At 41.8% G+C, this 17,794-nt stretch overlaps 1 protein-coding gene across 6 annotated transcripts in view; it reads right to left on the minus strand.

The window, feature by feature from the left end:
- The window catches only part of FHOD3 (formin homology 2 domain containing 3), a 625,903-nt gene that overhangs the window by 14,966 nt on the left and 593,143 nt on the right, over window positions 1-17,794 (minus strand). For all 6 annotated transcript variants that reach the window (XM_073332694.1, XM_073332693.1, XM_073332692.1 and 3 more), the window contains 2 exons: window positions 8,108-8,279; window positions 5,455-5,616 (listed from right to left, as the gene is read on the minus strand). In XM_073332694.1, coding sequence (XP_073188795.1) covers window positions 5,455-5,616; window positions 8,108-8,279 — 334 coding nt within the window. The remainder of the gene's footprint in view (window positions 1-5,454; window positions 5,617-8,107; window positions 8,280-17,794) is intronic.

Genomic DNA, 17,794 nt, shown 5'->3' on the forward strand with positions numbered 1-17,794 from the left:
CTTCTTTGGTTCTTCCACCATCGAGTTTTCCCTATTTCTTACATAAAAGTTCTCATCCTATCAATTTTTACCACTAGTTTCAGTGTGCATTCTCAGTGTGCAGAGCAGCAGGAGTGATCATGCAACCTTTTTCTAACACTTGATGCAGTCAACGTTATATTCCTCATGTGGTCATCATGGTGTGAGTACCCTATTTACTGCTGGGATATTCAAGTGTGTACCTTCCCTCTTCATTCCCTTTCTTTTCTCTTTCACTCGGTCTCATGACAGTGGAGTGTCAGTCTCCCTGTCCACCTTACACTCATGGGCGGCGGGTATTGTAGGCAAGGGGAGGCTGTGCCTCCCCAAACAGCCTACCGTGGCCCCACCCCTAGGCCAGCATGCTTGCTGGGGTGGCTGGTGCTAGGCCACACTGCCTGCCCGGCTCTCCGGGGCTGGCTGCCCAGAGCCCTGAGGTTTGGGGGCTGCCCAGAGCCCCAGGGCTGGGGGTGCAGTGACTGCACTGCCTGGCTGCCTGAGCACCAGGGCTGGGGGTGCAGCGGCTGTGTCGCCCAGGAACTGTGGGCGCTGAGGCTGTGGTGCACTGGGGCTGCGGGCTCACCCCCCCACCCCCAGTCATCCGGTGCTGGGGCCAGTGGGGGGTGCTTTGGGCTCCTGTGGGGGAGGAAGAGGGAGGGGGGGCGAGGCCTCGGGCACAAGGGGAGGGGCCGGGGGTTAGCCTCCCCAGGCAGCTGGGTCACCGGCCACCCATGCTTACACTCCAGCCTGGAAGAAAAGCTCTGTGTGGCTCGAAAACTTGCCTCGCTCACCAACAGAAGTTGGTCTAATAAAAGATATTACCTCATCTACCTTGTCTCTCATCTTATGCTTGTCTTTCATCTAATTCCTTCTCTACCAAAATACCTCCATTCCTTCCTCTAGTTTTCTCAGATCTCCATGACCCCTTTTCATTCTGCAACTTCTATTTTTTATTCCTTACAACCCAGTGCTTCAAAGTCTGCAATAACAGTTTTCTGCAAATTGCTAAAACTAACTCCGTTTTCCTCCTTAACAACTGGACTGTGTTCACTGGAATTTGGACTACTGCATACAGTGGTTCTAAAACATCACCATTTCCAGTTTTCCCTCATATTCACTGTTTGTTATGGTATCATTTCTGAAGTTCATCCCATACGTAGGGGAGAACCAGACAATCACAATTATATTATTTTCTATTTTCTTGCTAGGTTGGACAGCTCTAAATAATGTTATAAAAACCTTTCACCCAGAAAGCTTCTGTCAAGTCTAAAACAATGGAAATAGCACATGTCCAACCCTCAGTTTTTATTTAATGCTTGTGAAACATGCTGAATTGAGAACCCTAGAGATTGGAGTCTTTATTTAAATGCAGAACAGACACATTAGAGAAAGGAACAGTGCAAGCTTCCTGTGGCAATGTGCCTCAACCCTGACTTTGGGTTCTGTGGCTCATTAAACTGTTAAGACTTCTAATGAGAGTGTCAGATTGTGTTCTCCAGTTTTCTCACGTGTTCTCCAGTTCAATACATATGTCATATAGGCCACTGAATAACCATCACATAGTAATGACATTGAGTTGTCATTAGACTTGTGTATATACAATTTTATCTTGCAAAACCTCTAATGTTTTGGAGGTACCTCAGAAACAGTCCCTCTTATCACACATATTCACCTTCAGAACACAGCCTTCATACATTTACAGTATATCTCAGCAGAAGTCAGTTTTTCTTAGTTTACCCGTACCCCCATCTTCTCCATTTCAGCTCTTTCTCAACATTTTCCTTCTTATTTGTTTTCAATGGCCCTATAAGTCAGATCTGCATTTATCAATAACCCTTGATATCTTCAGAGGTTGTAGAGCAGATACAGGAATTACCATTCATTTATCGTCGAAGGACTTTTCACAGCCTTATTCCTTCTCACAACTTATGGCTCCTTCGATTGCTCTGACTTGACCTTTTCTTTTCATTAGAATCTAAATATTGATCTTTGAATACTGAATATGATCACACTACCCAACAATTTATCTCATTCCACTTTGTGGAAGACCTAATTCAACAAATGTAAAAATATATTATTTTCCCAATAGATTCACCCAATGGCTGAGTAAGAACTTGCTTCTCTTATAACTCCATTTCTATTTCTCTCTTGATTCAAAATGACTGAGAGTTACTAATTTCTCATCTCTATTTTCTTTATCCCCTCACCTTGTCTATGAAAGGTAACTGGTAGAGTCACATGAAATGTTTGCAACACAATCATGCATAACTCATTTGGGTTTCCAATTTTGATAGAAACACACACATCTCAGTCCAGGTTCACTTAAATCTTTGCTACGCTTTAAGTGAACCTGAGCAGATTTATTCTTCTGCATTAAAACCCTGAGAAATGTATGATTTTACATGGCTGCAGTAAAAACATGGTGCAAGCTGGTACTTTCAAGTTAGTTTCACTTTGACATTTTGAGTTAGATTGAACACCAAACACACACCCTCCTCGCTTTCACTCTGAGTGTATGTGTAGGGATGGGTCTTGCCAACCTGTATGGGTCAGAACAACGAACTATTGTGTCTTTTGCTCTTTACACAACAAAGGAACGTAACCCTGCAGCACTAAACCACCTAAAGCTCTAGTTTCCAGTATATTCATGTAGATCTGTGCCACTTTCATAGACTTTTGACTGTTCAGCAGTCAGAGTAGCCTTTCCCATTCTCTTATCTTAAATTCTACATTCATATTGATGGGGTCCTGCTTAGTTCCTTGGGGAGAAAATGCAGGTGCCTTGTTATCTCTTCAGCTCAGTGGTTTTTCAAGCCAAACCATTTTATTCATTCATTATCCAGGTATATCAACTACCACTGAAGTTGTACAGTTCCAGACATTCTCCTTGCTGAAGTGCCGTACGCTAAACTACTGAACTTTACATTTATTTTGAAACTGTCTTTTAGTCGACTTAAAAGGCAAGCTGAGATCTTGAAGACAAAACAAGTGAGAGAGCTGGAATCTATCAGGATAAATTACAATGGAAATCAGTCCCAGCCTAAACATTTACTGAGTCCTTAATCCCTGTTGATGTTTTCACTAAACATAAATGAAAACCAGCCCTATGGAAAATATATAGTATTTTCATTATTATCCCTTTTGCTGTAGCAAGTGCTTTCCTGGAAGAAAGGTGCCTGGCAAAGACATCGAACATATGGCTTTTGTGTGTGTGTGGGGAGAGGATTGCTAACAGAGGGAATAGTTTAGCATGGGGTAAGCCACAAAAATATGCAAACATAAAGGGCATCTGTTTGATATGCATGAGTCACCTACAGCAATCAGCACATATGGAGAACACAAGCGCATGTGGGGCAGCAGGTGGTCGCAGTGGATATGCTGCTGAGAGCTGTGGTGTACTCTGTGACAGAAAGTAAAAGAGACAATCCAGTGTCAGCTCATTTTCTTTGCTGGAAGGTTTGCTCATTCAACCAGAATGCCTAGTTCATTTTTAATTTCTCTGAGGAAGTTGCCGCACGCAAAAATCCCCGTTTTGGCACTTTGGGAAGAGTGAATGTGCTTTTGGCATATGCTAGCTAATAAAAGCCAAGTGCTGTTTGTACAGAATGCTTTCCATCACCAACAAGGTTAACTGAACTAGAACAATGCCACAAAAAGTATGCCTGTTGTGATCTTTCACTCACTGTTGTTGTCTCTTCTTTGTTCTAACTTCCTGGAAATGCTAAAAAATGGATGGAGAGGTGGTCACAAAGCCACAGACAGTGAATATGATTAAAATCTTAAATTTTTACCCTCCTCTGGTATTCACCTTTCCCACGGTAACTGCAATATTCTCCATGCTTGGAATGGGGAATATCGCAAAGACTACTGTAACTTAAACTACTGCATTTAATAAACATCAAAGCCAAACTTCTCAAACTTGGGTGACTACGGCAGCTCTGTGCCACTGGAGGGTTGCATTACGACAGGATTTCCTTTAATTCCCAACGTAAATTAAACCAGCTTTGTGGCTGCTTTGCAGACAAATTTCACTACCATAAGTAGACAGATTTTACTTCCAAGTTTGCAAAAGGACATTGTACCAACAATAAAGAAAAGATGTTTAAAGTTGTGAAATAATACGTTTGACAGTGGCCTTTTATAGTTAAGACACAATGAAGTCAATTACAACAGGGCATATCTTGTATTCTGTATATACATATACAAATAAATTGGTTTTTTTTATTACTTCACAATGCCTGACTGCAAGTTAATTTAGTTTCCATTTGGGTTCTTTAACTGATTGCAATACCCTGTTGATGTGTACTGTGATCACAGAAACATTAAAGCACTTTTACATATTGGACTCCTTTTCCTACTAAAGCATTGTTCAGTTCTCTAGTACATAGACACTCATTGTCTACAGTAGTAACTGTCCAGTAAAAAAAGGTTATTAACCTCTCCATAACTGTTGTTCTTTGAGATGTGTTGCTCATGTCCATTCCCATGTAGGTGTGCGCGCACGCCGCACGCACTGTCGCCAGAAGGTTTTTCCCTCAGTGGTATCTGGTGCCCCCGGAGCTTTGCCTTCATGGTGTTGAAAATAGGAGCCTGCTGACCTCGGGCCCCCTGAATTCCTTACAACTCCGACAGAGGGGTAGGAGGGCAGGTTTAGGAATGGACATGAGCAAAACATCTCAAAGAACAACAGTTACTGAAAGGTTAGTAACCATTTTTTCCTTCGTCGAGTGCTTGTTTATGTCCATTCCCATCTAGGTGATTCCCAAGCAAATGTTGGAGGTGGGTTCAGAGTTAACCAACAAGCTAGCTGGACTGAGGGGGCGCTGGGTCAGCAGGCTCCTATACAGAGTGCCATGAAGAGCTATATAGACTGCTGGAGCTGACCCGACAGATACTACTGAGGGAGAAACCTTCCGGCGGCAGTGCATGTGACAAGCACACACCTACACGGGAATGGACATGAGCATGCACTCGAAGAAGAAGAATAGGTACGGGCTTGTATGCTCAATACCGAGTTTACCAAATATGCAGCAATATTATCTACATATTGGAAGCCAGGTTCAAGCCATGATGCTTTTCTTCACCTGATATTAATTCTGACTTCCATAGAGAATTTTTACCATTATGTTTTATGCTGTTTTGCCTGAGCTAAATATCTAATTCTAAACTTTCCAAATGCTAAGTGTATTTTGAATAATGCTAATAGCCTATCACCAAAAAGTTTAAATGTGAATTTTAAACTGAAACATTTCAGGACAGATCCTCAATGTATAGACTTCAGTGAAATCACTGGAGTTATGTTGATTTACACAAGCTAAGGAGCTGATCCTACATATTTACACACATACACATAAACATACAGATGTGCATATAAAAAGAGACAGATGGACAGACAGCTTTCCTCTCCACTGCAACAAGTTTATCAGCAGTACTCACATGACTTCCTGTTTGCACGTGACCGCTTCCTCTCTCTAGGCACCGCTCGCTGACTTGGCACTTGGGTGGCTGACTTTACAATGCGATCCATGATCTCATCAGCTGCATCATCTGTAGCATTAGGTGAATCATCACCAGCAGCATTCCATGAACCGATACGGCCTGGAATGAATTGGAGTCTTAGAAAAAGAGTACCCCTCACACATCACCTTTGTTTGTAGTTGGATCATTGCAGAATGACAGCAGGCAGCTCAGTGACTGCTGTTTCAAATTTGTTAGAGTAAAAACGTCTACCCATTACAGAAAATTTTAGATAACTCGGAAGCACCAGCTGAGCTATAAGGGAGTTCTGAACTGGCCTTAAACTCATGGCTCTCCTCTAGACAATGCAGCTGGCAGTAGTCTCCCAGAGACTGTCCACCAGCTGGGGATTGCTGGAGTGCAGCATGCTCTCCTCACATCCCGTTTTGCTCCCTATACTGGAGCCAGACCAGATGGAATAGAATCTGACTGTACCAAGTCTGCTTCCATGCTTCTGGCACAAAGGGGATGTAGTGGAGGAAAGAATCTCTTTCAAGATGTTTTTTCCCCCTTTGAAAGGAAGAAATCACCTTTTCATTGCGTGGCTGGATATAGCCCGGCACAAGTGCATGTGCTCTGTTACAAGCAGAAAAGTAAAAGTGGTTGGCAAAATGTTCAGACTGAAAAGCTATATAAGCAATTTTGGTTAAAACTACACACCCACCAGAGAGCCACGTCTCCGAAACCAAAAGATCCAGGAAATTATGGCCCTCCCTGTTGCACAGAGCCCTCCGACAGGCACATCTTTTGGTTTCTCCATTAGATATTATTGTTTGTTTTTCTTAATAATTTGAAGGTTAGTCAGTCAGAAGAATAATGACAATGAGCTTTCCAAAAGAGCTGGCTCAGTAAACACAGTCAGGTTAAAAAACCAGCAATGATGGGACCAATCCTTGGCACTTCGCTGTTGACAGTAAATAGCAGTCTTGAATCGCAGTGTGTCCTGCTGCTTTTTTTCCAGGCTCCTGTCAACAGCAGGTCTATTAGGACAGCGCTCCTAACAGGCTTCTGTCTGGCTCACGCTACCACTGCCTCTGTTATTCTTTAAGCCAACAGGAACTGAATCTTATTACAGGACACACTGCTCACTAGCACTTAACGAATTACGTCAGCTGTTTAGTTTGCTGCAGAGCAGCTTGAGTTGTTTATTTCTTTGTATCTTAGCTACTCGGCCTGCTTTTTAAATTGGGGCTTTTGGAGCCAGGCATCAAAGGTTTAATAAAATACATAGAAAATGTTTTACTAGCAGAGCAGGGTCTAGGCATAGTGGTACCAAAAGAAATCAGTAATGGATAAGATTTCCATATATGAGGGAAAGGAATACCATGAAGAGCAGGCCTTACCACCAAGAATTAATGCCCTGTACTCCAGAACCAGTAATTGATTGATTAATTGATAAACCACAGCTGTAAGAAAAAATGTGAAAGGAAAATGGGTTAATGAGCCCACTATCTGTGAAATGATTCAGCAACAAGGAGGTGGTTTGCTTGCCACTCTTCTTATGAATAGAGATCCCAGCGGATCACATGATGGAGAAGAAATGAAGATATCTCATTGTCAGAGATGAGATACTACTGTTGTACTACTGAACTCCTCTGTCAGAATATTGGGTCTGTGCACTGTAGACTGGGACAACATTTGATTTCCCAGGATTCAGTTTTCAGAACTGAACCGTGCTGACACTTGACAACTGTTGGCTTCAAAGGAAGAAGAAATAGCTGCTAGAGTTGCGAGCACATCCATGGTTACCTATAGAAGGTAGATGACCTGCCACCAATCTGCTCTCTCTTTACCAGCTGGTATCTCCGACCCTAATATGGCACTAAGTGATATCAATGTGTACATTCATCTGGGACTGATACAAGCCTTGGGTGCATGATGCTTTACCCTTAGACTACTAGTGTTCACTGTGGAATAACTGATTCTTCATCTTCCATTTCATTATTTTAAAATTTGTTTTTCCAAAAACAACACTGGGCTTGTACATATGATGTAAACTCATGTGTCCACTACAAACAGCAGTTCTATGCAGTAGGATAAATCAAATAGCAGGGAAATGTTTATACATTTATAATCTCTTTTATTCCTTCAAAAACTTTGCAAATCCTTCTCTTCTTTCCCCACCATTCCTCATAAGCTTTGATGCCCTTTAAGCAACAGTTTGTGGCCTAATGGCTGCTTTCAACTTGCTTGTATTGGAAAAAAATATGTTGACCTCATCTATATTTCATAACAAAAGGTGATCAGAGGAATACAAAATGTGGCTTAAAGGGGAGCCAGGCTCATGCAGGAAGGGGGTGGGGGTGGGGTCAATTTTAAGTGGTTATTATTCCTTATTGCTACTCCCGCTGTCTCAGCTACTGACCACCTGCCTGATCTTAGGCAAACCACTCCAAGGGGTCTGTGCCCCATTTGTAAAATGGGGGGTAACAAAAATTGCTTCTTCTCTTTTGACTATTTAGATTGTCAGCAACCTACTACAGTGGCATGACCTCAACGTCTTACTGTAGTACATACAATAAATAATGACAATGCCCAAAGGGAGTTGAGAAAATAAAAGCACAGCGTTTACCTCTGCTGGCTCTGCTTCGAGTGCGAACACCTAGTGCAGTGGTGGTTTCCCCACTGACGGAGGAGGTCTTCAGCACAGCCTTCATGTTCTCATGCTCTGCTGCTTCTTCAGCATACTGCAGACCCTGTGGCTGGCTCTGAGATGGTGTAGAGTTGCTGGAGAACTTTCCAGACTGCAGAAAGAAAAAGAAATTGTTTAATTGACACGATCTAAGTTGACGAGCAAAGGTGGGTGAGGTAGTATCTTTAACTGGACCAAATTCTGTTGCTGAGAGAGAAACTTTTGAGCCTACCCAGAATTATTCTTCAGGTCTAGGAAAGGTAGGCAGAGTGTCACAGCTAATTATAAGATGGAACAGATAATTTAGCATAAGTTGTTAACACATATTTCAAGGGATCATACAGGATGAAGTGGCCCTTTCACAGTGCTCCAGTCATAAGGAGGAAAGGAAAGTGGAGGGGAAAGGGGGGAAGTAGCAGCTGGAGGGGGTTGTTACTGGGGCTACAGATTGTTGTAATAAACCATCAGTCCAGTGTCTCTATTCAGTCCATGATTTTTAGTGTTTAGCAAAGTTATCAATTTAAGCTCCCAGGCCTGATTTTAAAATCGTTATGCAGGTTTCCTTTGAGGGTGAGGACTGACAGGTCAACTGCAGAGTGAGAGAAGTGTTCATCCACAGGTGATAGGCAGTAGCATAGCTGGGGGTGGGAGAATGGCAGCGGCCGCTCCCGCACCGAGCACAAGTGGCGCCTTTTTAATTACTTGGTGCCTTTAACATTTTTACTGACCTGGCAGTGCTCTGGGTCTTCAACAGCACTTCGGCGTCGGGTCCTTCACTCGCTCCGGTCTCCAGCGGCATTGCGGTGGTGGTGGGGGAGCGGGGGGGTATGTGTTCCTTCAGCGCCGAAGACCGGAGCGAGTGAAGGACCCAACACTGAAGTGCTGCTGAGGACCCGGATCGCCGCCGGGTCAGTACCAGGGGATGGTGCCTTTATTTAATCTCCGCTCCCCCTGTTTTTTCCACCTGGCTACACCACTGGTGATAGGGTGTTTTTGTCTTTTATCATTTTCCTGTGAGCTCATTTGAGAGCACAGTGATTGTCTGGCTTTATCCATATAGTTGATATTGAGGCATTTAATGCACTGGATGAGGTACATTACATGCTGTGATTGGTATATGTGGGACCCATGTATCTTGAAAGGTGTGTTGTGGGGGCTGTTGATCTTTGTAGCAACAGAAATATGTTTTCAGCTCTTGCATCTGTTGTTCTGGCAGGGTCTGGGCCTACTTTGAGTTGGTGTGTCCTGGGCGTGGGGAACTTGCTTCTGATAATGAGTTTGGAGAGATTGGAGGGTTGTTTGAAGGCCAGAAGAAGGGATTCAGGAAAGATTTCCCTCAGGATGGGGTCCCCATGGAGTATGGGTTGTAGTCATTTGATGATACCCCTATGGGTTCCAGTGTGGGGTGATAGGTGACAACTTGGGGTGTGTGGTCAGAGAGGTTCTAATTTCTTTATTGACGTTATTTAGTTCTAAAGAATGAAACTAGTAAAGAAAATATGCCATTTGTTTAAGACCACATATCACACACTGAGCAGTAGACACACAAGCAGAGATCCTTGCCTGTCTGGACTCATTTGTAGTACAGGTAGGCTCAAAAGAGTGGGGCAATATTCACTTCTCTCCAAGAGAACGGACCCTGATAGCTATAAGGACAAGGGAATATCAAGGTGCATATAAAATCCTCAAAAAAACTAGGCATAAGTATGGGCTTTAATCTTCATACCTTTTCCATCAGAGCATAGGGTGTGAAACAAAGACCTGCTGTGTGACCTTGGGTAAGGGCCTGCCGTATGGACTCAAATACCACAGTGATGAGCACACTAGATGAATCAAGTTAGCTAAGTAAGGAGTAGATAAGTTTGTTCTGTAGCCCCAACTACGGGTAACTTGGCAGAGCAGAAGTAGTTTCACTGTCCATGAAAGGAGACATTTTCCTGCTGTCTCTAACCTCCCCCTCTACTCCTGCCCCTGCATATCTACAGATAACAGTTAAGCGGTTCTAATAGCAACTACCTACAGTAAGTTAAAAATATATTAAGAACAACACTGAAAACATGCTGCCAAATAATTTCATGGCTGGAGCACAAAAATTGCAGGCGGCAGTAAGAAGAACAAACAAAACCTTAAACTGATTTTGGAATCTGCCCTTCACTCACCCAATCTGTGTATGATTTCTGTATTACCAAGACAACATTAAGAAACAATTTCTAAATTAGCTGCACACACACAACACAAAGTAATGTGACAGTAGGCTGAGGTTTCATCAGTTACAGAAGAAACCTGTCTAGGATTGAAGCCTCTAAGAACTTCTGCAGAGCAAAACATTTTTAAGGGAGCATGATGTTTTCAGAGGAGGAGCAAGTTATATTTCTATTTCAGCCTATGGATATTAATGTTAAAATGTGCCTCTTACTCTCATGGTTCTTACTGTCAGAAAGAATATTTAAGGTATGTTTTTACTCTGAAAAGTGATTACATAAAAATGATAACTTGTTACTCAACAGATCTGCCCCAGTGTTATATTCAGAGTCATATTTCCAAGCACCAGGGCCTAAAATATTTTTTAAATTTCTCCTCACTCCTGTTAGCCCTGCAGACATAACACAGATATGAGAAAGTGTGCTGAATGTTGCTCCTTCATTTGCACCATAAACAGGATTGTTTTATTAATTTCCTATTATAAGGCCAATTAGTTGCACTCAGGAAAATCCATAGAGCCTTTATTACTGGTGATGATGCTTTAGAAGAAAAGAACCCAGCTTGACTCTGAGAGCCTATGTTGAGTTTGCAGGGCTGGCTGTTAGGAAAACCCCATTGTTTTACCTGTAAACTGAAAATATTTGATCTGGAAATTACTGGGAGAATGATACTATTTAAACAAAATGATTTATCAGATTAGAGCTGTAAGTGAACCAAATAACAAAGCAATAATCCTTACAAAGCACTGAGCTAAATATATTAATTTGAGATGTACTGCTGATGGTGCATGTCTAGAATTTGTTTTAAAAATACCAGTTTGCCTCATTTGGAGGAAGAAAATGTGTAAGTGCTAGAGTCTCACATGTGAAAATAAAGGTTAGAAAAATATTAGTGATAAATGTCTACTGCAGTGCATGCCAGTCTTGGTTTAAAAATAACATTGACAGTAGGTTGAAAAGTTAACAGATACAAAATGTCACAGAAAAAACAAAGGAGACTATCATCACATAACCAATAGTTAGAATACACACATTAGTTAAATATTTTTGCACAAATGTTAATTCAATAGCATGTATTGTTCCATCTAATGGATTCAAATCATCATTCACTTGGTGATTCCTCATGTTCTGTTCCACCCAGACATTAAATTATAATCTTTGGGGAAGAAGAGGTCCCAGATAAGTAGCTTCCTATATATCTTTCATTTTCAAATGTCCATGCTTTGCTTACCCTCAAAGAGTAGCCCCTTGTGCAAATGACTGTCATTATGAAGCACTGGGCATTCAGCCAATCAAATTGCTTGGTTAGTTGAACTGGATGAGTGAGCTATATTTGAACAAAGAATGCATTACACAATGAGATGCTGTCCATAACAATAGACTGTTCCACTGGGAATACAGCAGGTTTGTCAGCTGGTACATTATTTATTCAATTATTTTCAGACTCATGTATTAAGAGGAATTTTAAGAAGTTCATAAACTATTCCATTGTTCAATTCTTTGGGATTCATAGTGCAGATGTTGCAAAATTTTGTTTTGCATCTCTATAGACAGATGTTTGAACTGCTCGTAAAATAATGTTTTGTGACTAGATAGCTCAACATTGATTATCCCATTGTCATGGGAACCTTCATCCAAAGTTTTCCACAGGACACTCAGATTATTGAAGTTTTGCATAGTTAAGGGAATTATTAACTTAATTAATGATTTTGGGACCTGGAGAAAGGAAGTTTCAGATAATTAAGGCTCCAAATCAGGATTTATAGGAGAACACAAACTCATGGTTAAAGCAACTTTAAAAACAGTCTCATGATAGAGCCAAAAAGCCAAGAGAATGAAAGTCACAGTGCACGGTTCCAGTTGAGCTAATGGACTTGAGCATTCCATAATATTTGTGTTAGAATTAGATCTCACAGCACACAGGGGATGTGGAAACGACATGCTCTTTCAAAGAACCATACCTCTACATCCTCCTCTTCATCCGTCTATCGGGGAGATGAAGGACAGGACAGAGAAGGACAAAGAGCAATGTTTAGGAAGTACAGTATGATCAAAGCATGGTATTGTTTAAGCAATGACAAGATGATCTGTAAATAAAGGTAGATAAGAAAATACTTCATATGGCAATCAACTTGCCGCTTCCTTTTAGTAAAGAAAAATTTATGGATGCTGTTATCTTCTGCAGAAAAGGCATTGCATTTACTCATCTGTGCACCCAAATGCATATAAATAGAACTGGCAGTAGAACCAAGGCAAAGTTTTAAGTAGAGTTGCCTGCTGCCTTCTCTCAGACAAATTCCAAAGTAAGGCCATGCCCTATCACCCTTTCATCTTTTTCTTTCCCTCAAATCATAGTGTTATATGACACTATGCATCTTTCTGCTCCAATGGAACCATAAAGCAGCTGTCCCCTGGCTGCATGGAAGGAGGTGGAGGGCTCTCTTGTTGTTCCAAATAATGGAAAGACAGACTGTATGGTTGGCTCTGGCTTCTCTCTCTTAGCCCCTCACTCACCTGCTAGTGAGACAGAAGCTCTCTCTTCCTCTCCCTCTCTGTGATGTTTCTTGGGCACCCACGACTGTGAGTCACCTTGTTACCCCCCATGACTCCAGTGTGAGGGAAACTTGCCCGTTCTTAGCGGGGTGTCAGCTCCCTGACACCACCAGCCTATAAGCCACCCAAGCCCTCTCCTCTGGGCTACATCACACTTTTCTTCACCTTGTAGGTTAACAATAGGTGCACCCTTTGAATTGTACCCCCGTGATATCCAGCCCCTAATGCTGGCTACTCTCAGAAATTCCAGATCCTCTGCCCCCAAAGAAGCAGTGTACCCCAATTTATCAGTTTTACCTTTATGCACCATTCCTGCAAACTACACAGCGCTTGTGAGCACTTAGGATAAAACAAAAGCAGGCTTATTTAAGAAAGAATACAGATGTAATTAGAAATGGGAGAAACTGATGAAACCAAGTGATTACAACACAAAGCAATATCATAAAACTCGAACCTGGGTCTACACTTATCAATAGTTACCTCTCTTATGCAATAAGGCAGATTTCCCCCAAAGTTCAGTCTACTGCAGATCTGGCTGGTTTAATAAAAACCAGGATCCAAGAACCAGGATCATGAAACCCCCCTTGCTCCCCATGAGTTTTCTCAGTGAATGGACACGGAGTGCCTCTCCCTCCTCTGTGTTATACTGAAAACAGCCTTTTGTTTCTATTCACAGATAGGGAGAACCCCGGGCTTGCTGTAAAGTTTCTTTTTTGCCTTTAAGTTTTTTGATTGTTTGTTGTTGCCTCTGATGGTTTCTCACTCAGAGTCTCAGTATTGCATAAAGCCAATTGATTGAGCCTTGCATTGCATCACTGACCAAACAGAGTGGGGTGATAACTCCCCTTTGCCTGAATGGGCCATCACTGAAACACGTTAACTCTTGGTGACTAACTTCTACTCCTGGTCCATAACGCATTCTTTAAATATAGATATCTTATTCCTTAACTATTACTCATACTTACATCTCATAATGATTATGAATCTTGATGAGCTTTCTGTAGATACCGTACACATTACTCTTTATGGATAAATGTGATGTATGAGTTTTGTCAGATCAGAGGTGCAAGATATTTGCAAAGAACAGGGGAACCTATGCTACAGGGGTCTGTGTCACACTCCGCCCAGTTGATCTGTTAGCAATCATTGGCACTCTCTCCTCTTTTCCCATGTTCATAATAGGGAGAAGTACTGGAGGAGAGCCTGGCTACTCCTTCTCCCTATGTAGTGACTGGTTTCTTGGTGGCTCATTTTCTCTACCTTTTGCTTTCATAACAGGGTGGCTTCCGAACCACTGTGTCTTTTTGCTTAGAACTTGGATCTCTTCTGTATCTCTAAAAAATCCAAATGTCTGGAAGTCAGGAAATGCAAAGTTGACATTTGAAAGAAACCTCTAAATGTTGGAAAGTATGAAAAAACAGAGTTAATGCCCTCCCCATACAACCTTAACTCTACCTGTGCGTTCCCATCCACACCCTCCCACCCCCTGCCCCAAAACACGAGACAGATATTAGCCCTCATACTTCAAAATTGACATCTTGACCTGCATAGCCCCAGCTATGCTGGATTAAATTGGACATACAAATGTGTATATCATTCACCACCTATTTGACCAAAGAAACTAGATTCAATTCACTCTCTCTCAGACAAAAACACCACCAATATCACCGTGACTCTTAAGAGATGAAGGATGGTCTTGTGGTTCAACCATAGGACTGACAGTTTGGAGACCTGGAATTTATGCTTGGCTCTGCCAGAGATTTCCTTTTGAAACTTAGGCAAGTCTCTTAATCCATCTGTGGTTTATTTACAATGATGCCTGGTTACCACAATGATGTTGTGAAGCTAAACACACGGACGTTTATAAAGCACTTTGAGATTCTTGGATGCTATATAAGTAGGATAGTCCAACAAAAATTACACTTTATATAAAAGTAAAAGACCTATCCAGCTGCTACCTGACACTTCCTAATTTAGGCCCCAGCTAAACAAAGCACCCAAGCGAGTGCTTAACTTTAAACAGGTTCAAATAAAACACATACTTAAAGTGCTTTGATGGACTGGGGCCCTAACTCCCTGACATTAGGCACTGGAAATCATAGAAACATATTAATCCCTCACCACCCTAGATTGTGTGCTGCAGACATTTAAAACCTAGTGTACTCCTGCATTTAGGCTACACAAACCATGGTGGATGTAGTTTATGAAGTCTGCAGCCACAGTATATGAATTTTAAGATTTCCTTAAATTTGTGGAGTTCAGGTCCATTCACTAGTGTATCAAGTGTTGAACCTGCAAAATTTCAGGAATTTTTTTCATATGTCCATATGAGTCATGGCTCCTGGGTAGACTGCTCCTTCTGAGATCCCTTTCCAGTGACAAGCCCATGCCTCCACTTCTCTTTGGGATGGGACCATGCAGTTCAACCACTCTCCGACTGGGTGTCCAGATTACACCCCTCTGGTTGCCAACCAGGATATCTAGCAAGCTCAATGGGCTTGTTGCCCGCAGGAGTTTTCCTTTGGGAGCCTATATCTGGCATTCCCCTCAAGCCTCTTGGTAGACATGACTTAGCCTGAGTGGCCCCTTTCTCTTCTGCGCCATGCTGTAACCTGTTAGCTACAGACCCTGATTCTCAGGCAGTCTGGCGTCTCCTTGCATCCTTGTCAGTGCTCACTGACACTCTCTGGGAAGCCTCTCCCTTTTCTAGGCCCAGGGTCCTCTCATGGTTTAGTGTCCTCCTTTGATTCTACTCTTAGTGTTGGGAAGATTAAACCTGGATGGAGTCACATTGCCCAATTAACAGCTTCCTCATTGTTCCCTCCAGGACTCTTATCCCTGTTATTGTTTTGCTATTCCTGTTTGGTCCTTTTAACCACCTCTTTGATTTAGCTCCATTGCAAGTAACAGATCACACAAACACTACTCCCCATTCATGAAAAATAATCCAGATATTCCCCAGTTCTCAACACCTATCTCATATGAAGTGTTCTCAGAGTGATAGCATAGGGGGGCATTTATTTATTTTATTAATATTTGTAAAATGCAAACACTGAATTTCCAGGTTTTTAAAAATACACTGTTCCATTAATTCCCCACCCCCTGCAAGTTATTAATATATATTTTCTTATCTTATCTCCAGTTCAGTAATGATTTTTGTCTGGGATTGATACATTTTGTTCCAAAAACATTCATCATTAAATAGGAAAGCCTCATTTGTTTTGGCGCTCATCTAGTTTTCAGCATGCTCTACATGACAAGATTAGCTGCATGAGAGTGCTGAGAAGCACATTAACGTTACTTTTTAAGGGCATGTTTGGTTTAGAGAGTGAGCTGTTTATTTTCCTTTGGGCATAGTGGCACTGAAATGCAGCCAGACATTTTGCAGTGGGACCTCAGCAGGTATGTTCATTTTGTTATTCGCATTATGATAGATTTTTTTTTTTTTTGCAATCCTAGGGAAAACAAATTCCTCTGAAAAACGGCCATGCAGAGTTCTTCGAATAAATAAAAAAGAGAAAACCACAGAAGCATCTTGGAAAGAAAGAGCATATCTGTATATTAATCCATACACAAAATGAAGAGAAAAATAAAAAGAAAGGGGGAAAATGAAGCAAAAATATAAAGTAATCTGTGAGAGGCATTCAAAGGAAGGGAAAGGGGCAGAGGACAATGCTAAGTGCATTTTCCAGAGTAAGAAAGCAATCCAGGCTTTGTGCAGTTTATTTATTATACAAGGGTTAGATTGTGATAGCAGGAGCATTCCAGGCTCAAGAAGACAATTTCCTTCTTGCTCCCCCCTTTGCTCCAGGGAGAAGTGATTGGCTGATGGCTTATACCAGCAGCAGACTACTACCCCTCACCCCACCATGCTTGCTCAGTTCCAGTAGCCAGTGTGTATTGAGAGGGACAGAATCAAAGTTCTGTTCATTCCTCTCCCACCTGCTCTGGGTGGAAGGGAGTAAGCAGTTTGTACAGCATCCATGATCCCTATAGGTCCATACCAAATCTCTGTCGCTGTGTGGATGGGCCAGTCTGGGCCAGAATGCAGCCCTACATTACTAAGGGTAAGAGTTAAAGTAGTAAGTGAATTACTCAAGTCTCCTAGATCAAAGATTAACTAGATGGGAATTTTCCTTCTTTTCTTTCTTCTTTCTTTAATGGTTAAATATATTGCGAAATGTTTTTGAATTGGGAAAATGTTAACAAAAGTAACATTACCAAACAGTACTGGAGGAATGCAGCTAGGATGAACAGCTCCCCTAGCTTTCTTTGTGCATGAGCTCTGGCTTTGAAGGCTGAAAGGATCTCCAGTTCAAATCCTAGGGATTCAACTTTTCTGTCAAGTTCACATGCCATAGCACAATTTCAGGAGACCTTTTTTTAAAAAAAAGTCACTCTCGGATTCGTGCCGGGGCGGGGGGGGGGATTTTGCCATATTTAAATATTATTTCTATTAAATAGAGGTTTTGGAATAGAAATTCTAAGGAACTGTACAAAAGACAGCTACATAATTCTGGGGGACAGGTACTTTTCAATGTTATTAAAAATAATTGAAAAGCTCAGACTCAAATGTATAACTGCATTTCTTTCCTATCTTTCCTGCTTATTTTTCAGTGAATTGTATTGTTTCTGAAAGTGTGTGACTGATATCACTAGATAAAGGCAGACATAGGGTTATTTCTACACTGCAATCAAGGGTGAGAACAAGGGTGATTGTAGCACGTGTCGACCTACCCAAGATAGAGTTATTCTAGCTAGTGCGAGTATTAATAGCAGCAAAGTGAAGCTATGGAAGCACAGACTTCCACACAGATTGTACAAGCCCACCTGGGATCCTGGATACATGTATGGGTGGCTAGTCCATGTTCAA

The sequence above is a fragment of the Lepidochelys kempii genome, chromosome 2 (genome assembly GCF_965140265.1).
Source record: "Lepidochelys kempii isolate rLepKem1 chromosome 2, rLepKem1.hap2, whole genome shotgun sequence".
NCBI lineage: Eukaryota > Metazoa > Chordata > Testudines > Cheloniidae > Lepidochelys > Lepidochelys kempii.